The sequence below is a fragment of the Periplaneta americana genome, chromosome 16, assembly GCF_040183065.1.
Source record: "Periplaneta americana isolate PAMFEO1 chromosome 16, P.americana_PAMFEO1_priV1, whole genome shotgun sequence".
NCBI lineage: Eukaryota > Metazoa > Arthropoda > Insecta > Blattodea > Blattidae > Periplaneta > Periplaneta americana.
The window spans coordinates 156,263,093-156,285,339 of NC_091132.1; the positions used below are offsets into that span (position 1 = coordinate 156,263,093).

At 38.3% G+C, this 22,247-nt stretch overlaps 1 protein-coding gene across 2 annotated transcripts in view; it reads right to left on the bottom strand.

Moving 5' to 3' along the window:
• LOC138691515 (zinc finger protein 431-like) overlaps nt 1-15,590 on the bottom strand; it is a 29,010-nt gene extending 13,420 nt beyond the window's left edge. Inside the window, exons 1-3 of one of the 2 annotated variants that reach the window (XM_069813515.1) lie at nt 15,253-15,590; nt 7,913-8,050; nt 1,858-1,983 (exon numbers count right to left, since the gene is read on the bottom strand). In XM_069813515.1, the coding sequence (XP_069669616.1) occupies nt 1,858-1,983; nt 7,913-8,050; nt 15,253-15,369 (381 nt within the window). In that variant the 5' untranslated portion in view covers nt 15,370-15,590. The remainder of the gene's footprint in view (nt 1-1,857; nt 1,984-7,912; nt 8,051-15,252) is intronic. The other variant, XM_069813514.1, reaches the window with a different exon arrangement.
• Between the last annotated feature and the right edge of the window lie 6,657 nt (nt 15,591-22,247).

The following is a 22,247-nucleotide window of genomic DNA, read 5'->3' on the forward strand; positions in this document are numbered from 1 at the left end:
ATGACATAAGTCGTTTAGCACTAATATATATAAATTGTTTAGCTTAACAATACACAAAATTATAATATCACTCACACACAATAAGATTATTGTATTTTTCCAGAATGTTTATGGTGTGTGATACGTCATAAAACATTTTACATGTACACCAACATGACACTTCATACATATTATTGTTGTCTTTGTGTGACACTGTCTGCATCGAGTTTGTTTTTCTTGAGATACCACAAAATGATTACTTCCATCAAACCTTGAATCTTTTGCTCAGTCTTAGATGAGATAGTCTACCGCAGTGGTCATCAGCATTCGCTGAAATGGGTAAAGGGTAAGGGCAGCAGGATTGGGTAGAGAGCATACCCGCCAGCAGCCACAAATGCACCTGCGGGTAAGAGACGATAGCTCGAGAGTGCAGTGAGTTGACGACCGCTGGTCTACTGCTTGACTGTACATGTCGAGCAGTGGATTCGAGAACAGATAAGACAAGACGTTTGCGAAATGCAAGATGATCGAGTTTTTTGTTATAATTCATCTTGTATAGCTGCCATGCATTTTGGTCTGCTACGTCAATGCAGACCAAAGTACCATTTCTTGCTTCTAATAGATGTTTTGTACAGATTAATGTTTCGGTCCACCCATATTTTTCTTGTACTAATATATGATATTGGGCTATTTCACTGATAGACTATTTTCTTCTTCAAATTTCTAGAGTATCTTGAAACTGTGTGCACGGAAATTGAAAAATATAGTAGGCCTATTTCCCTGCTGTATGTCAACTTCTTCACAATTGAAATTTATTATTCTTTCTCTTCATCTGTATATCAGTTGCTGAATCGCTAGTATTTCTACTGCCATTCTCACCATCGCCTTTACTATGTTCATCATCACCATTATGACTTTCGTCATCATAATCATCCATTCCCTCTCCTTGTGTGTTGAGAGTTACTTCCGTCTCAGCTCGCAACTGACTACCAGGCATACTATCAATTGTAGGCTTATTTTCATCACTACAATCCTCATCAGTTACGTTCCCACGCGCACTTTTTGGTGATAAAATGGTAATGAAATGTTATTGCACTTAGGTATAGCAACTTGGCCGTCCTAAATCATTTGTAAGCTTTCATTTAGTGAAAACCTCCTATAATAACATGAGTACCATCAGTCTCACGAAATGTCCCCTCTTATGACTGACGTACTACATGTAGTACGCCTAACTTTACCATGATATAGCATAACACTAAATAAAAAATTGGATCTAATTATGAATTATTATATACGAAGTACATCATACGAGTATGCCCTATCAATATCAAAAGCATTATATCTATAGCATGTGATATATACCGATTTCAAGAACAACATGTTCTGCTTCACAGCCATGACTCACACAAATATGTTAACAACAATGACTATGACAGACTGAACATAATAAAAAAAAATTGGAGGCAATTTATAACACATAAGGATTATGGTATCATGATTGCCAACTATGAAAATCTTACACAACAATGTTAAAAAAATAAAACGTCCAGTGTCCTATATATAGGACGTCAGTCTTATCTTGGTTAAGAATAACATTTTTTTTTTTCAAACGCACTGTTGGAATGTGTAACTTAGCAACCATTAAGAGTAACAACCTTTTTTCGTTTTCATAATTAAAACATAAAACGAGATATAACAGTTTAACATTACTTCTCTGGAATATGACATGACTTGTAATAGTAAATAGTGATAAGTGTTTTTGTCTCCATCATACAGTGAAAGGCACTGCAAGTACTCTTGAAAATAGGCAGTGTCCGTTACAATCTGAATACAATTTAAAACTGGAAGAACACACTGCATTCCTTGTGCTCCACTCACCTCTGGTTCTCGTTTGACCACAGCGAACGGATCTTCCTCAAACTTTACCTCTGATAAGAGATCAGACCTCTGGTTCACATATTCCTCTTTTATGCCAGTTACATGCTGATCCAAGAAATTCCGTTCCTGCAGTACAAAGACACGTCTTAAAAGAACAATTGATTACAGGGTATTAAAGATGACTTCTACCGATACAGCCTGCTTTCTAAATATCCACATGTAATGGCTTGACATGATGAATAGGGCAGGATTCATATGCGGATACAAAATCTTCATTAAAAAATGTTTAGTCATGTTATGAACGTCTGTAATAATACGAAAAGGTAATCGTGGAAATTTGGGCCATTCCTGCGTATAATATACTATTGTGCATATATTGTAGCATATTTTGAAGATTGTTTTGGTATAAACCCAAAATTTGAGTTTTGCAAAAAAAATAGAAATAAAAATAGAGTCTGGATTGTTTTGTTGTCAGCATAATATTTTTTGTTGACTGTGCTGGATGGCTAGAATTTATTTATGTATGAAGGGAAACTCTGAAATACCACCACTGCCTGCTTTTGGTCCATTTAACTACTGCCCAAAAAGACACATTCCCAAACATTCCTATCTACCTGACTCTATCATCCGTACCCTTCTTTTATAAGCAAAACAAGAGGAACAAATATGTTACAGGATGCAACAATCCAGAATCTACCACGGATAGGTAACTGCTAACTAATTCCATCCACCACTTACCTACTAGTGTTTGTTTTTATCGCTTTTATGCTCTACATTTATTTTCATATTACTCTCCGTGAAAAATAATCTGCTTGTATCCAATGTGGACGTGATAAAAGCATCTCTCTTTTTCATGACAAACTGTGGCATTTGTATTTATCCGTATTCGTTTATTTATTTGTATTAACTGTATTAATCTAGTCTGCCTGTCTTAAATAAATAAACTTCATTTAAGTCTCCTCACTCTTGTTATGTTTAAAAGTAAGTTTTCATGTCTATCAGTGGTGGGTGTTTCAGCAGTGCTTCATCTTTTATTCTGAATGACATGTGCAACAAATATCTCGTGTTCATCCAATGTATTCAGAAACAGATGTCTGCATGCAGGCATCCTCTGACCATTGATCTCAAAACTGTAATCTTCGATAATATTACTTTGATTTGTAAACCATTTTGCTTCCTAGGTCTGATGCATTTAATCTTTTACTCGTGGAATATTCTGCTTTTCAGAACCAGAATGAATTCTTTTACGTGGTTTCTCTTTTCTAGCATGTACTTCCTTTTCACTAACATCAACGTTTCAATACTTAGTATTTGAAACAAGTTTCATTCTATTTGCAATGATTTCGCCCAAAATCGATGCAAAGAACTCGAGTCAGCATTTACACTGCTCGAAAAAGAATGCCCAAATTCATCTTTCAAAGGAGATGTGTCCATTACAGTTTGGGGGAGCCAAATTCACTGAGTACGTCACAAATCTGGACGACATTAGAAACTTCTACCTCGACAGAACTAATATACTGTATATAATTATATCCAAATAAAAGAAACTACACTTTACAGTAAGGTTACTAGATGTCCCTATTCTCCAGGCACAGTCCCAAAATGTTTCTGATGTTCCCGGACGAAATTTGTCTAGAGAATGTCCCTCCATTTAATAATTTGTTCCCGGATATCGTCATCGGATTTTAAGTATTAATATGATTTTATGATCTTTGCATATTGTTGTGGCTGAATTTTTGATAATCCAAGTTTGCTGCATTTTTATGATGACATAATAAAAACTGAAGATGAGGACGTAACTGCGTTCGAAACTTTCACTTTGTTATCAAGGTTAATAGAAAAAATTGAGCTTCAGAAAGAAGAGACATTTATTCCACCATCAATTAAGCTACTTTCGCTATCTAGAAAAGTATAGTTCTTATTCCACAACAGAATTGTTAGTCTCTCTTGCGAATTTTATGAAATCTTGTGCCCAGTTATTCATTCACAAGATAAAGTATCTACGGAATAGTGCTGAGATCTCCTCTTTGAACAGAAGAACATGAAGAGACAGTCAATTATCTTCCTTCATATGTATATGGACTTTACCTGGTGGAAGATCATTTATTTGATGTTATTTCATGCTTGAAGAAATATGCCCATTCAAAGAAAATAGCGAATTAGTATGAAGAAAATGGTACTCCTTACTTAAAATGAAGTAAAATTTTAATTTTTTTCTCTGACAAAATTATTCCGTGAACTCCAGAAGTAAATAGCCATGTGTCTTCCTGGAATTTGTCATTCCCTTTGTCATTGTCTCCACTCTTTACTTTTTCTTCAATGAACTTGATGTGGACTTAACAAAAATCTTCCTATCAGAAATTCACTACAAAATTGGGATCCAGAAAATACCTGCCCGAAAAATTCACTTTTCTGAAAAATATCAGTTTTTTCAATAGTAAGTAAGCAGAATGAATATTTTTTGTATATATACCTAAACAGAATCAGAATTTTTATTCTTCCAGTGTGAAGAAAAACAATACAAATGAATGACAAACTAATTTATATGTTAAAGATAGTAGTTTTTTTTTTTGTTTGTTTTTTTTTCGTATATCGATATTTGGCCCGGAAATTGTGAAAAAATGTCGTAACCTTAGTTTAAATCATACTGGGTCTTAGTAGAATTTCAAATCTCAGAATACATTTTTCATTGGGGACTTCTGTTCCTTATAGAATAAGTAATTAACGAAATAATGTTGCAGGAATTATCTGTGAAAGAATACTTCAATTTGCAGTCACCAATGGAATTCACCTTAGACTCACAATGTCTAATATTATTTCAATGTGTGACCATAAATTATAACAACACATAACGGTCTCAACGAAGCAATCTTTATCTGGTTTAGTTCGGTTTCAGTACTATTTCTGAGCTTATAATCTCAGCAGCTAACATCCACATTCATTTGGCAACTTAATTCTTAGGTGTATGCTGATCGTAATGTTTTACTCCACACTTTCTGCCAGGAAAAAGTAGAGTATGAACAGAAACACAATTTCATATATATTATGTATTTTATTGTTGCAATAGAACGGTCATGACGGATTAGATGTAATCCAGTTCATAATCCGCCATTACCATCTGCATAATTACCATAGAAATGAATTTAATTCATATATTAATTATATTTCTGTCTTTTTAGTTTTTATTTTATTAATATAAATGGAAAAGGCTTTAAGTTCATCTTAAACAAATATCCTTCAAAGCTATAAATAAAGATTAAACTTCTTTAAAATGTCACAAAAACTAAAAATTTCCCGTTTAACATGCTTTAAGTTTCAAATAAAATCTATCGATTATTTATTTAGGGGAAAGCAACTGGCCATCGTACTCCATTATCTCCTGGCTTAGTTTTCTTATGAGTGATGTCTTAATGGTGTCACTTTTGAGGTTCAAACCTATCTTCTGACAGTTGACAAAATAACAATTGTTAATTTATAATTCAATTAACTCTTAATTTAATATCTCACCTATTCGTTACAGTCATGGCTATGTTCATGCACACTGCTATCCATACAATCCTCCAACATGAAATAATAAAATAGTCGGCACAAGAAGGAGAAGGAAAATTTTGAACAACTGACATTTTTCTTACATTCATCAAAAGTACCGGTACTTATAATCTTACACACACTGTCTACTCTATATTTCCTTCCAATCTATTCCTTTGGCAATCACACTGCTTTCGTAACAAGACTAAAATTATTTTGTTAGCAATGGTAAAACCATTAGATATTCCTTTACATAATCTTCATAGCTTTACACCGGCCATCAAATACACAATAATCATAACCACACTTTATTCAAAGCTTTTATCACTTCTTCCCACATAACTTTCACTCTGTTATGTGTACTGATACTGATAGTTAAGTGTGCACATACATCAGTATTGTGAGGGTAACTATGTAGATATCTGAGCTTGTTATAAATGTTTTCTAAACTCTGGTAAATAAACTATATTATATAAAACAAGGTGGCAATGGTGAACGAAAGAAATATTTTTTTTTTTTGTGAAGACAAGAAAATGAAGTTAATTGAAAGTTAGTTTGTTGGTATGGTTAAAAAATAATAAGTTTGATTTATTAAAAGATATGCAATGTCTGTGCCTACAAGGCAATATGTCATTAAATTGGAAAAGATTTAAGAGACAGTCTAATGCATTTACTGATGCTTATTACGAAAACGCATCTGAAAGAGAAAATATTGCGATTTTATTGCACTCTGTGGAAGAAGAATTCAAGATATTTCTGAAACATTCAATCTTACTGACGAGAAGAAGGAAAATCTATGTTTAGTTCTAAAACAATTTCTCGACTCCTATTTTTCCAGTGACATAATGTTACATTTCGCCGCTGTGTTTCCAAAATCGGCTAACTTATATTCATTGAAATAGATTTTTGCAGGTGAAAGAAAAATGCATTATCACTTTTAATTCCCTTGATTTCCAAAGCTACTTTCGGTACAATTTCATCATTTCTCATGTAAGGATTCAGTGCTCGGGATTGCCTTTCCTACGAAAGTAATGCTTCTATGAGTGCTGCGAGCATTCCAGTACAGCTGATATTACAGGCGACACAGGGTCTTGTGACGTCAGGAGACAGAGAGAGATAACTCGCACAATACCCCTTACACACAGGCAGGCACACAGCAAGATCTCTGTCGTAGTGTGTCATTGTCTGCGATTCAGTGCGTGTGTATCAACAAAAATGCCGTTACATTTTTACAATATCAAATACGCAGATATGATTCATGTTTATGGCTTATGTGATGGGAATGCTAATAATTCTGTGGACGAATATTGAAGAGAATTTCCAGATCACAGAATGTTGTCACGTATAGTTCGCACATTTCAGGCCCCTGTGTTGCGAAGGCATATGATCTTGCAGTTGCAAAGAATGAAACAAAAAAAGCCCACGCACAAGTGGCAGTAACATATCCAGACGACAAGATGTTTCTCAAAGTAGGGTGTGGAGAACATTGAAGGATGAGGGAATGTACCCCTATCATTTGCAGCGAGTTCAACATCTTCAGCCAGAGGACTAAAGACATTGTGTGGGGTGTTTTAAATCTGGCTTTAATACAAATTTTTTATGTGAGTACTAACGTGAATACTCTTTAATGAATTTATAATACACCGAGTACCATTATTGTACATAATTTAAATGCTTAAACTTTCGTAAATGAAAATATATTCATATGACCATTTTTCATCAGAATGATTCCAGAAATAACATCCTAGAATATTACACAACTTACGTGAATCACCCTGTATATATGTAATTTTAGTTAGTTAGTGGGGTTTAAAAAGGGCGCGTTAGCGACTATGGCCAATTGCGCTCTTATCTAAAATTCTTTACAGAACAGAGATATAATACAATAATCAGAATGCTTAAAAGAACTAAAAAGACGTTGTCACGGTTAAAACGAGGTTCACAAATGCAGTTTCAACAGGGTGATGTATAAAAAATTATAAAAATCTCAGACCTTAACTAGTATTCAAAATGAGACAATAAAATAATAGAACAAATGATACCATAAATAAATAATCTGGCGTATTTCTGAAATACTCGGAATGTCAAATTTGTTAAAAAAAAACTTACATACTAAATAACAAATGTAACCTCCGGATGTAAAGGCTCCGGAGGACAAGGAAACGGGTCAATAAAAAACTAAATCACACTGTCAAGTCCAGTACTCGATAAAAATCTGAGGACTGCATTTGTACAATTAAAATCATTTCCAAGATCGTCACGTAGAGTCGGCTGAATTCCATATTGCCGATGGACACGGTCATATTTTCTACAACGCAATAAAAAATGTTCCACCGTAAGTGGAACATAGCATAAATCACACTCCGGCTGAGGTGCGTCACGTACCAATGTAATTTTATTGCCACTCTCACAGACTGAAAGATGCTGGAGGTACTGTTGTAAAAAAAGTCAGTGTCCATTACAATCAAAACATAAGATAAACACTGGAAGAAGAACACACACAGTGCATTCTTTGTGCTGCACTCACCTCAGGTTCACGTTTCACCACAGGCAACGAAATTACCTCCGGATCTTCCTCGAATTTGACCTCAGTTGTGAGATCGTGGCTCTGGTCCTCATATTCCTCCTTCATATCAGTCAAATCCTGATTCGAAAAATTCCGTTCCTGCAGTACAAAGACAAGTTTTAAATGGGCAATTTATTACAGGGTGCTAAAAGACGACTTCTAACTTTACAAGTTGGTCTCTATGTGTCCGTATGCCACAGCCTCATCACAACGGACGTATGTGCTTCACATTACGATGCATAAAGCCAGGAATCATATCAAAATATATATTTTCATGCAAAAACATTTTTATACATGTTATTAACGCATCTGATGATGAATATGCAAAGTTAACTGTGCATAGTTGTTTAATATTTCGGCCATTACTGCATATAATATACTACTGTTCATTATATTTAGCATATCTTCAACACGGTGTTAGATTAACAGCAATATTTGCGTAGTTTAGTAAAGGAAACAATAAGACTCTGGATTACTCCCTAGTCAGCACATAATATTTTTTGGTTAACTGTACTCGATGGCTAAAAATCCCTTGTGTATGAAGGGAAACTGTGGAAAAACCACGACTGCCCGCTTTTGTTCCATTGAACTACTCAGCAAAATTCTTTTCACAAGCCGCAATTAAATGGGTACCTAAGTGGCCATTCAGACGCTCAGGTATGCGATATGGCCCAATGAGATGATCTTGCAATATGCAATGCCGACCTTGATATTTACAGCGAAACTGACATGATCGCCTTAATCTGGGTTCACAGACCTCAAGTTCCATAATATCCCAAAATGTTCAGTAGGGCATCCTCTATTTGTTGTTTAATTCTTGCCATCTGCTACTGAATCACCCACTACATGAAGACACCCTAGTTTGCAACTAGCTTTGATTATCCTATTAATTTCGATCGGGCATGTTTAATTTTTGTGATTTTGCACAAAGTTTATATCTTCGTACTATAACATTGATTTCTACAGGGCTATAGTTATCTTCGTAAACTATGCTGCATGCTCTTTTATTTTCCTAACTATTGTTGTCTAAGAGTTTAAGATAATCATTTCTTTCTTTCCTCATTGAATATCGGTGAATCAATCCATTTCTGTAGTTTATAAATCAAACTGTCGTGAACAAAGCTGGAGGCGAAATGTCCGGATTGTGGTGGCTTCTTTCATTACGAGGAGGGTATCAACATTCATATCAGTGATTCAGTGATTCACAACCTTATATACACTGAGCGAAGACAGCAGGTAAGCACTGCAACCTTTCATAGAATTGCTCACTGAACTACGCAATAATTTCAGCGCAAGATTTTAAGATTTTCGAAAGTTTCGAAACCCATTTCGATTAGTCGAAATTCCCTAGTCAGTGACGACAGCAAATGTAACTGAGTTGTCAAACTTTGGCCCTGAGATTAGAAATCTCAAAATTTAACTTATTGATCTCAAGCAGGATTCGGAACTAGAAGGTATTTTTTTTAAGAGAAACGAAAAACAAATTCAGTATTCGAATTTTGGAATACAGTTCCAAAAAAAAATAATTCAAAAACTTGGTATCGTGTGTCTTTTTGGATCAACGTATATTTGTGAAATGACTTTCAGCAAGATAAATTTCATAAATGGTAAACATAGATCTCGTCTCATCAATGTGTACTTGGAAAACCTACTGAGGATCTGTCACAAATCAACCAGCTCGTGCTGACAAAATTGTACAGGAGAATAGCAAAGTTTGACCTTCAACTTCACAGCAGTAATCTACATAACTGTAAGTTATCTTAAAATTATGTAGTAATAATAAAAATAATAATAATTAACAATGATAATAGTAATAATATAATAATAATAATAATAATAATAATAATAATAATAATAATATTAATAATAATAATAATAATAATATATGCCTCAAACAGGTAACTATTAATATAAAATCAATGACAGTAATCAGTAATGAATGTGTTGTCCATAAATGTAACACGGCTGGGTGTTACCCAGTTTGAGTACTGTGAAATTTGGCGTGGCTCTCCGACAGAGGGTGTTTCTCTTGTAATTTTTAGTGAGTGCCACTGCTCTAGATGGACACTGGCTATATTTAATCACGATAACTCTTGAGTGCACTGACTTGTTTTATAGTACGTTATTTTACTACGCTTTATCAACATCTAAAGCTATTTAGCGTCTAAATGAGATGAAGGTGATAATGCCGGTGAAAGGAGTCCGGGTTCCAGCACCGAAAGTTACCCAGCATTTGCTCACATTGGGTTGAAATAAAACCCCGGAAAAACTCTCATCCTGGTAACTTGCCTCATCCGGGAATCGAACATAGGCCACCTGGTTTCGAGGCCAGACGCGCTAACCGTTACTCCACAGGTGTGAACGAGTGAATTGATGACTGGGCGAAAATCCACATAAGGTGGGATTAAAACATATTCTTGTTACAATCCCGAAACTAAAGTTGGATCAATAATATGTAGTCAAATTTGACTCTATTTGAAGGTAATAAAATTTGTCACGAATTTTCGAAAAGACACAGCGATAAATATGGTGTCTTTAGTGAATATTTAATAACAAAATTAATACAAATGCTGATAAATTAATATTGCATTATGATCGATATACTTATTTGACCTCAGTAGTAAAATTGTGTGACTCCTTTATTTTTTATGTTTTGCCCTTATTGACACCTGATGCTGTTACGAAATTATAGTATCCTGTACGAGACATAGCCTACACAGGACTACCTGGTTAACTGAAGTATCAACAATAATTTGTCTAGCTAATTATTCACTACGCAATAACAAAACCTTATTTTAAAATACATGGGTACTACTTAATTATTTGTAATATGTGCAGCGAAGCACACGGGTATGGCGAAGTATTAATAAAATTAAAATGACGTTCAAATGAATGTAATTATACGAAAATAGAAATAGAATCACAACAGTTCACGGACTACTGATATAACCAAATATCATACAGACGCGATATTACATAGATTTTAAAGCGTGTATAAATAAACTAAACATTTCAACAACTAGGAATACATCTTCACCGCTAGTTGCTATCAGTATGATACAGAGTTGAGAAATGCAGTAAGACATTATATTTCGGTTTGATACCCTAAATCTTTAAGAAGCAATTGCGATAACATGTGCAACTACACCTAAAACAAAATTAATCTTTTGCATCAATATTTACTACTACAAGTTATATCATGTTGCAGAGAATTCTATTGTTGAACTGTTACTTGGTTACATATTTGTAGTTTGAAACCGAAATTTCTTGTTACACTTACTCTTAATGTTGCCAAGCTACACATTCTCGGAGTAGGCCCACAGTCTACTATATACAGTCGCGAAGCTCAATATGTAGTAAAATTGCAAACATGGGTAGTTGCCCACCACTAGGATCGCTACTATCGCCTCATCATCGCAGATCTCTCTCCTAGCAGCCGACAAAATATGTTACACTTTCGTTGTCGTGTTCTTTTGGAAAAATTAACACCTTCCTTCCATTATTGAAATATTAAATGCATAAAGTTAATTACTTATTTTAATGAAGTATATTAAATTCCAACATAAACTCGAAGATACCTGCAAGAAATAAGTTAATATAATTTTTGTTTGTGTAAAACGAACTGAAATTTACTATAATAGCTTCACTCATTCAAGATTATAGCGATAATTAACTATGAAACCAATAAATATTAATTTGCATTTCTCTTTACAACAATAACAATGGAAATATGAATTAGTGGAGTAACTTACGTGTACCGGTACTTGTACTGTATGCTTACGTAGTTAACAAAGTGGGATGAGGTTAAGCAATAATAATCACACCAGAATTGGAAATAAAACGTGATCAATAAATTTTATTATAACAGACTTTTTGTACGTCTCTAGTAAAGCAACAAATAAAAATAACAACAAAATTAAGAGCTATAATTAAAAACATATCCTCTGAAGAAAAAAGTAGGCCTAAGCAATAATAATCCCACCAGAATTGAAAATAAAACGTGATCAATAAATTTCATTAAAACAAACTTAATTTTTCTACTAAAATAACACATAACAATAATAACAAAATTAATAGCTACAATTAAAAATATATCCTCTGAAAAAAAAAAGTAGACCTAACCTTTATTTCTCTGGAAATTTACCAGCCTAAGTGACAGAACTTTAACCAGTATCTAATGTCCTTTCGGTTAGACTGAAACATTTCATTGTGAAATTTAAGGATATAATGTATTCTAACAGTCACAAAGAACTTTAAATTAACAGTTTTGTTTCTGCACAGCATTCTTGTGGAAACCCAGGAACCTTTCTGAATCTTTCGGAAATCGGAAAAAGGATAACTCTGGCCTCTTTCTCTTACTGTTGCTACAATTTATAGCACTACAAACGTCTCCTCCTTGTCCCATATTATTATTCCAATTATTATATTTTAGCCATGAACATTTTCATTATAACCAATAACGAACATTTCACAAGCATCAATGTGAAATACGCAACGAGCTAGCACTCGATAGAAATACGACACAGTCCAAAGTCGACCATGGACAGTCTATTGTTTCTAGTTGCTAACCGCTTGGAGCGCTTTCTCACGAGATTTGCAAAAAAACACCCCAAGCTTCGCTACTGTATATAGTAGACTGTGGTAGGCCTATATTTGATAATGTGTTGTTATACTTATGGATGGTGAAGTGTTATTAATCTACTGCCAGCATAGAAAATTAAAAACAAACACTGAAAATACCTTAGTTTTGAGCTTGGAGTAGTAGAAACTCGATGTGATCACTGGGAGAGCTGTGGTCCCACCCCACCCGCCATAAATAGATTCCTTACTTAAGGCTAATTCACACGGGGATAGTTTACAGGAGTCAAATGCTTGGAGCAAGTCGACTTTCCTTCAACTTTCCCCGTGTGATATGGTCGAGACAGTCAAGTTGTGACTTGGTGGTCAAGCAGAATTTGAGTTGACGACCCGTCAACTTTTGTGTCCACTTTCCCGTCACGTGACCAACTTGACTCCACCACTTCCCGCGTGTGAATGCGAACTTGTAGCAACTTGGCAAGTAGAAAGTTTGTAGATTTAGACTTACTGTCGAAGTAAATTAATAATTATTAATAATGAGCGCCTCTAAGTGGAATTCCAACGATATCATAAAGTTTTTGGAAGTGTATGAGAAGTATGAACTTCTATGGAATATACATGACAAAGAATACCTCAATAAAAACAAGCGGGAATTATTATTCCAGAAACTAGTCAGTGAACTCATGGAACAAGGTTTCGAAAACATAAACGTAGAAGTGGTTCGAAAAAAGTTAAAAACCCTAAAACAGGACTCATTCTGAGATGTTTCCTGTATTCTGCAGAACCTTCTTCACCTAATTCTTCCAACAAGGTATTAGATGCACCGTGCATAATTCTTCTACGAATCCATTTCTTAACCCATGTTCTCTTTTCCTTGTTTTCAAGAATATTTTGTAATTCATACAATAACATAGAGCCAATTAGCTGCACACATGGCTGAATATTTGCTGGTGGCATCTTCAGTTTCACCAAACTAAAAATGCCGTTCACTATTGATTTTTATTAACTATAACAGAATACAAGAATTCAAACACCACTACGAATACAACATTCAGCGCGCGCTTTTTTTCAAGCATGGTTTCAAGTTTAATGTCTCCGTGTGATCACAAATATAGCATCAAGTTTAGAGGCTTCAAGCACTTGACTCCTGTAAACTATCCCCGTGTGACTCGGGTTTTACATAGGAAAATCGTCGTACTTGAAGAAAGAAGGCGGCCATATTTCGGCGTTGTGACGTTAGTCCCTATTTACACTTGCTATTTGTCGTTCGACTTACAGCGCGGGCGCATGCGCAGTACGGATTTCGTTCCTTTCCTTTCGACATCTGCTGAGTAGAATTTCTGTGCGACATTTCCTAGGTGGGCCAGCCGAATTGACACGACAGGACCCGAACATGGTTCGGAAAAGCAGTAGCAGACAACTTTTAATCAGCTGTTTCTCTCTTCCCGCGCGCTTTGAAGCATCATGTCAGAGTGGAACAAAAACCAAGTAATGAAATTAATTAAGCTTTACGAGGAATTTCCATACTTTCATGACATCAGAAATAAGGACTATCACAATAGGATTCGGAGGGAAAATGCACTGGAGTTTATTTGTACAAATTTGGAGTCTGTTCGTCCCAATACTATTCTCTCCGACATCAAAACAAAAATTAAGAACATCAAAAGTCAATATGCGAGAAAAAAATTAAACTTTCAATTCATTTTAATATAATAAATATCTATTGGACAATTTTCTTCCAGTTTGAAATCTTTACTGAGTACATGGAATAACCCTTTGTCCTGCCTTCTGGACCTCCATCTCCTTTCCCAGTCTCTCTCTCTCTCTCTTTTTTTTTTTTTTTTTTTTTTTTTTTGCTTCTCATTAGTGCAAGCTAACAGAACACTTGAAGCTGCAGAAGCTAACACAGCTACTTTTTATTGTTAAAATCCATTCTGTTCATTTAAAAGGCTCACCACATCATCCACACGTTGCTCGAGCTCAACAACTAGCCAAGAGTAGCAGACGAGAAATCTGCCAAGAGTGAACGGTAATACTACATTTAGCCGACAGAAAGCGCAACAACTTGCGTCGACTTGTGGACGAAAAATCTGCCAAGTGTAAACGGTGATGCTACATAAAGCCGACAGAAAGCGCTTGATGTTGCGCGACAAATAGCACGTGTAAATAGGGACTTATTTGAGCCGGAGTGGGAGAATGATAGCAGTGTCGCCAACTGTGGTAACCATTCATATTATCTTACACACCTAACAAAACCTAACCTAACGTGCTACACACCTATTGTAACATTCCTAACGTTTAGCACACCTGTTATAACATTCCTCACAGTTTCATTTCATTTGCCGATATTGGCATCCCTGCTACACCTGTACCACATCGTCTGCTGGAATTCTGAGTCCATCTAGTGGAAATGAAGTGAAACTGCACTCTGTTAATTTAGTTTTCGAATTTGTTTCTGAGTTACCTGCAAGAATTATTGTATCACTGTAGTGATAATTGCATTTATATTGTGCAATAAAAATTGAAATGTGTCATGGCTGAGATAAAAGTGTTCTAAATTGATTTCCAGCGCCACAATCAGTGACAAATGTGTAAATAATCGTTAGGAGTCCGTTGGAAGTGGCACTAGGATACTAAAACTTGAAAAGAGGTAATGTCCTTAGAATCAAAATATAAGATAAATACTTGAAGAACAAACAGTGCACTCCTTGTGCTTCACTCACCTCAGATTCACGTTTCAATACAGGAGACGGTATTGCCACAGGATCTTCCTCAAAGTTCACCTCAGATGTGAGGGCATGACCCTGGCTCACAAATTCGTCGAAGTAATAAGATATCATTTCGTAGGACTATGACGGTCGTTAAATTATTTCCAGTACTACCCCATTATGTTATAAGGTCAGGTCAGGGCTGACTAAATCGTTAAAAGAGTGTCATCCAGATGACCGTGAAGTGATCAGACACGATCTTGAATCCGCGATTCATAACGGATGTAATTTCATCTTCCATCGTTCAATGTTATTATTTATTTTTAGTTTTATTAGTTTTCTGCGAATATTGCTGATTAAAAGATTCAAGATAGAGCATCGACCCTCCACTGTAAACGCATACTGCACACTTGTATCACTGCCAAATTCAATTACCTTGAAAATGCCTAGGCTTTTTAGTATGGAATAGTGGAGATCAGATGTGATCACTTTCAAAGCTGCAGGACTACCAGACCCGCCCTTATTACATATTCTTACTTGTATACCAAATCTGTCCTGCGTGAATGAAAAACACCGCCATAGTTCCTAAAAGTCCTGTAATTTGAGAGAGAGAATAAAGATAATTTGAATGTCGCCAACACCTCTCACATAATAATAGGGGCGAGTTAGTTAGTGGGCTTTAAAAAGGGCGCGTCAGCTACTATGGTTATTTGCGCCCTTATCTAAAATCATTCACTAAACACGAACATCATACAATAACCAGAATGCTTAACAGAACTAAAAAACGTTGTCACGGTTAAAACGAGGCAAACGCAGCTTCAACAAGGTGAAACATAAAAAACCATAAAAGTGAGAAGTTCTTAGATCCTAAGTAGTATTTAAAAATAAACAACAAAACATTAAAACAAATGCCACCAGAAATAAATTGTCTGGCGCATTTATAAAATACACGGATGTAAAAGGTCCGTATGTCAAATTTGTTAAAATCATATACTAAAAAATATAACCTCTGGATGTAAAGAGTCCGGAGGATAAGTAAAAAGGATCACTAAAAAACTACATCACCTTGTCAAGACCTGTATTCTATAAAAATCTCAGAACTGCACTTGTACAAATAAAATCATTTCCAAGAGCGTCACATAGAGTCGGCCGAATTCCATACTGCCGACGGACACAGTCGTATTTTCTACACTGTAATAAAAAATGTTCCACGGTCAGTGGAACATGGCATAGATCACACTCCGGCTGAGGCTCGCCACGTAGGAGATGGCCATGCGTCAGATGACAGTGGCTAATCCTCAACCGGGTGAGTAAAACTTCTTCGTGTCGTGACGCTCTTGTGGACGAATCCGAAACGCGAACAGTATTCTTTATTCTTCGTAATTTATTTCCCTCTTGTGCAGACCATTCGCCTTCCCATTGCCACCATAACGTATGTTTCAAATAATTTTTAATATCTTGCCACATCTCACGCGAATACAGCTCAGACCCATTCATAGCATCGTCCCTGGCTGCAGCATCCGCTGCCTTGTTTCCAGGAATGCCGACATGACCCGGAGTCCACACTACTCCGATCTCATAATCAGAGGTTAGAAGAGTGTGGAAAAGTTCCTGGGTTCTCAACACAAACGGATCATCACAATTCAGACGCTGCAGGGACTCAATGGAGCTTAGAGAGTCAGAGCAGATAAGGAATCTGACTCGGGGTTGCCTAATTAAAAACAGTAAAACTCTATAAAAAGCATATAATTCTGCTGTAAAACACTGATCTACTGGATCAACTTATATTTAATATCTGTCCATTCGCAATAAAAAAACAACCAACATAATCATTTACTCGGGATCCGTCAGTAAAATCTAATGAGTAATTTGGATACTGTGATAAAAGTTCACTAAAATGAAGTCTGTAAACAAAAGCTGGTGTAAATTTTTCAAAACATCGGCTCAGACTTATATCAAACATGGGACGTCGCATAGTCCAGGATGGAGTGGTGGTGTACTCCAGAGTGCGAACTGTTGGCAAGAGGAAGTCGAGCTCGGACAGCAGTACTCAAAACCGCACTCCTGCTGGACGAAGTCTAAGTGGTTTTTCACTGTATCGGCCATAAAGAGATAGATGGTAAAAGGAGTCATAAGAATTGTGCTCGGGCTGTGAACGGAGCTTAACAGCATACGAGCATAATAAGACATTACGTCGCCGATACAGTGATGGTCCCCCCGCTTCGCAATACAGGCTCTCTATCCGAAACGTTCGGACGGCCCCTGTTGCGAGTCGTATCTCATGATGATGAATAGTCTAAGAGAAGTAACTTGGATTTACTTGCTGAGCCATAGATAAAACACCCATAATCCAGCTTTGACCCGATAAGTGCTCGATAAAGACGTAAAAGCACCATGCGGTCTGTACCCCAGCGAACCCCTGACAAAAGGCGTAAAATATTTAACGATTTTTTGCAACGCCTTCTCAGATCACATATATGCGCCTCCAACGTCAATTTATAATCAAAGGATAAGGCCAAAAAACCTCGCGGTGTCTGTATACTGCAATCCCACTCCATTAAGACGCAGGTCAGTATGTGGATGGAGTCCACGATTGTTGTAGAAGTGCATACACTGCGTCTTTTGAGTGGAGAATTTAAAACCATTGCGAACAGACCCTCTGATAGCACGTTGATAACCAATTGAATCTGTCGACCGATGGATGGAAAGTATCAGGAACTGTAATATAAACTGAAAGTCATCAACGAACAAGAGAGATGATACTCGGTCACCCACACAATGGGCAATGCCATTGTTCGCAATGCAGAAAAGAAGAACACTTAATACAGACCCCTGCAGAACGCCGTTTTCTTGAAGATGTTCATTAGAAAGTGTGGTACCTACTCGAACTCGGAAATACCGCTCTGCCACGAACTTCGCAACAAACGTTGGGAGACTGCCACGAAATCCCCAATGATGCAGAGTTTGCAGAATGCCATACCGCCATGTGGTATCGTAAGCTTTCTCTAGATCAAAGAAGACCGCCACAAGATGTTCCTTCTTGAGGAAAGCATGTCTAATGGCGGTCTCCAGCCGAACAAGATGGTCTGCGGCGGATCTGTGCTTACGAAAACCACATTGGATGTTAGATAATCGATTTTCCGTTTCGAGTACCCACGTAAGGCGTTTTCTTATCATCCTTTCCATAACCTTGCATACGCAGCTGGTCAGAGAAATTGGCCTGTAACTACCAGGTAAAGAAGGATTCTTTCCCGGCTTCTGGACAGGGATTACAATGGCGGAACGCCAAGCAGATGGAAATACTCCCTCTGTCCAGATTCTATTGTATATTGTCAGAAGAAAGGATTTTCCAGCTGGCGGAAAATGGCGAAGCATGCGGTTATGGATGTTATCAGGGCCAGGGGAGGTGTCAGGGGATATGTCTAGTGCCGCCTCCAGCTCTTCGATGTGAACGGTGTATTGTAATATTCTGTGTTATCTGATTTAAAACTGATGTTTCGTTTTTCCGCAGCATCTTTGATTTTCAGAAATTCCGTGTCAGAATTATTTGAGCTCGTTATCTGCGCAAAGTATCTGGCGAATATATCTGCAATGTCTAAAGGACTGGTGGTCGTTACTCCATTACTTAAAGTTTCCGGAATTACAGAACTACGTTTCCCCATTATCCGACGGACTTTGTCCCATACGAAGTTAGATGGGACGTTCTTTTTCATTGAATTGACGTAGTTTGTCCAGGACTCTTCTTAGCATCGCATACACTGCAACGAGCTTTGGCTCGAAGAAGTTTAAACTGGACAAAAATTTTCTTGCGTCGGATGGCGCTCAAATTGGCGTAAGGCACTTCTGCGGTCTCGGATTCCATCTCTGCAGGCATCCGTCCAACAGGGGACAGAGAAGCGTTTTGGCCTGGAGGACGACCGGGGGATAGATAATTCCGCAGACTTTATAGCCACACTTGAGAAATGTTCCACCAAGGAGTCCACATTTTCTTGTCGGTTATGATCGAATGATATGGACTCCGAAAATCCGACCTAGTCCGCCTTTTTAAGAACCCAGTTTGGAGAACGAGATTCCGCAGGACCTAAAGCGGACATACGCATTCGAATGGGATAGTGGTCACTACCATGTAGGTCGTGAATCACAGACCATTCCAAATGCGTGTACAAAACTGGGCTACAAATGGAGATATCTACCATGAAGTATGTACCATAAGCCAAGCAGAGGTGTGTTGCTTCGCCTGAATTCAGGGTAACAAGAGTTAGACGGGTACATACCTCTGCTATTTTATTTCCTCTGTCGTCATCGGAATTTGAGCCCAATGAGTGGGGGATGCATTGAAATCCCCTACTACCAGATATGGAGCAGGTACCTGCGAGAGAATGGCTTCAATTTCTTGTACTGTGAAAGGTGTGTCTGGGGGCATTTATACAGAGACTAATCAGAACTGTATGGGAGATAAAGTTACTCTAGCGGCTATACATTGGTGTGGACTATTAATGTTGATAACAGAGGAAAAGATACTTTGGTGGAGTAGGAGAGCACAACCTCCAATGGCAAGAATACCGGCAAGGCGATCGTACCGGTGAATGTAGTATCCCGAGATACTCAGGGAGTTTTCAGGCCGGAGGTGTGTCTCCTGAAGACATAAAATAGCAGGGTTCTCATGATAGGTCAATTGTTGCAGTTCTGTGTATCTGCTGCGTACACCGTTCACATTCCTCTGTACGATATCAGTCATAACGAGGAGCTAAATAATTATGTTGGTGGCTTCAAAGAGGATCTTCTCTTCTTATTCTTTCTATGAATTGGTGCCTTTGATTGCGACTGCTTAGCTTTCGACCGTGGTGACTCACTCCCAGATATTCGCACACCTGATCGCGACCTTGATCGAGGAAGGGATCGAGACCGTGATCTCGACCCGTCTCCCGAACAAGGAGAGCGACGTCGCGGTGATCTACCAGACCTTGAATCTTTTTTTGTCGCCACGGCAGTGATCTTTTTTGGAACGTAAGGTCTGATATCAAGTCTACACGAGTAGTCTGACTCGGCAGTCTGAGTGGCAACTTCCACATACGTCTGGGTAGAGATCTCAATTCGCTTCCCAGGTATATTCGGAAGAGGTGGCGTTTGTGTAAAAGGGGTAGATCCCCTCTGTTGCTTTTTTCAATACTGCTGCATAGGATTTTTCCGTCGCTTTTTCTGTTGATCTAAAATACGCTTATGCGCCTCGAAAAACGTAATATTTTCCCGGATTCGGAGCTCTTGAATATCCTTCTCTACCACATACTTCGGGCAATTTTTAGAATTGGAGGCGTGGTCCCCAGAACAATTCACACAGTGCTCGGCACCGGCACATGGGAAATCCGCACTTTGCACATATAATGTTGTTTATGCAACGTTTTTGCGTATGTCCGAACGGTTGCACCTAAAGCACCGCATTGGGTTCGGCACATACGCACGAACTGGGACACGCTCGTAACTGACAAGGATCTATTCTGGTAGGACAGGCTTTCTCGAAGGTCAAAAAGGCAGTGCTCAGGGGAACAGCCTGTCCGTCCCGCTTACGTAATAAACGGTAAGCCTTGGACACAGACTGCTCCACCACACCAGTTCTAGTTGGATCTCTTCATCAGACATAGCGTCCAGAGAATCCGTATGCACTACTCCCCGCGTGGTGTTTAGCCAGGAGTGCCGTTCCACTTTAATAGGGTAAGACCCTAGCAACTTCGCTTTCAACAGCGTTTCACTCTGTTTTGGAGATACTGTCTCGACGTGGAGACTACCGTTGCGTAGGGGAGTTGCATTTTTGACCTCCCAACGAGTCAGTCGAGTGTGCGTCTCACCTAAATTGGACTGATGTTTTTCATTGTCTTTTCTGTTCCGTCCAAGGTGATACTGATAAACTTCGGAGGCGGCACTTTGACAGTTACTTTCCCAGGGTCCAATTCCATAGCAATTTTCGTCATAATATGACCACCAGTCGTATATATTCCAGTCTTCTCTTTTTATTATTTTTTTCTGAGGGAGGCGAAGTGGAGCGCGAGGACATTTTGAACTGGTTCCCCCTACGGAACCGTAGGCGTCAGCCTGCCACCGGGGAGGGGCGGAAGAAAAAGACACCTAAAAATTCTTCTCGGTCTGTGCCGGCCGTGGGGACCCCCCCACAGCCCGATCCCAAGCAACCCACCTCACGCAAGTTACCCTTCAAACTGGTCATTACACACCTAATGGCAAGTCTTACACCAGAGGCGTGTCGCAGTATTATGCTCCTACCACGGGAATAACCGCCCGTGGCTCCCCACTCTGCACTACACAATCCCGGACTACTGGGCTAGCTCTGACGCACCCACCAAAGCCGGAGCAATGCGAGACAGCACGCAGCTTCAGGGGACTTGTGGTTGATTACACTGCGACACCCATACGTCAGCGGTAACACGTCGGGGCGGGCAGAGTCGGTCACCGGAACGTCTAAATCGCCCCTGGCCCCCATTGGGGCTCTACGTGAGTGTACTTGACGTCTGGTCCGGGCTCGGCACCTAAACTTGCATATAGGGGCAGTATGAAGGGTCCACTATTTCTTCGTTGCTGGGCGCCCTGTAGTGCCGCACAAGTTGGAAGTCACGCTCGAAACCGTGGTACAGGACCACGGAGATAAGGAAGATCCCCGCTGGTGAGACGGGAGTTATAAACCTAAGAACCTTAACCTAAGAATGAATATAATGAATTAGAAGAGGAAGAATATTGTAGCCTTATCAGGCATTAACAAATCCCGTCATGTAGACGGACGTGGCAAGAACAAAACAGCGGGGACGGAGGGTGAAAATGGCTGTGATGATGTGGTGGGCGTTCCGCATGCAATGGTGGCCGGCGAGGAGAAATTCAGCGATGAAAAAGATGAGAGAATGAAAAGAGCTGGGTAGTAATAAGGCGATTAGTGTCCGAAAAGAAAAGCACGAGTGCCACCATTGCATCCCCCGGTCACCAACTTGGCGGAACCCACCTCGACCGGA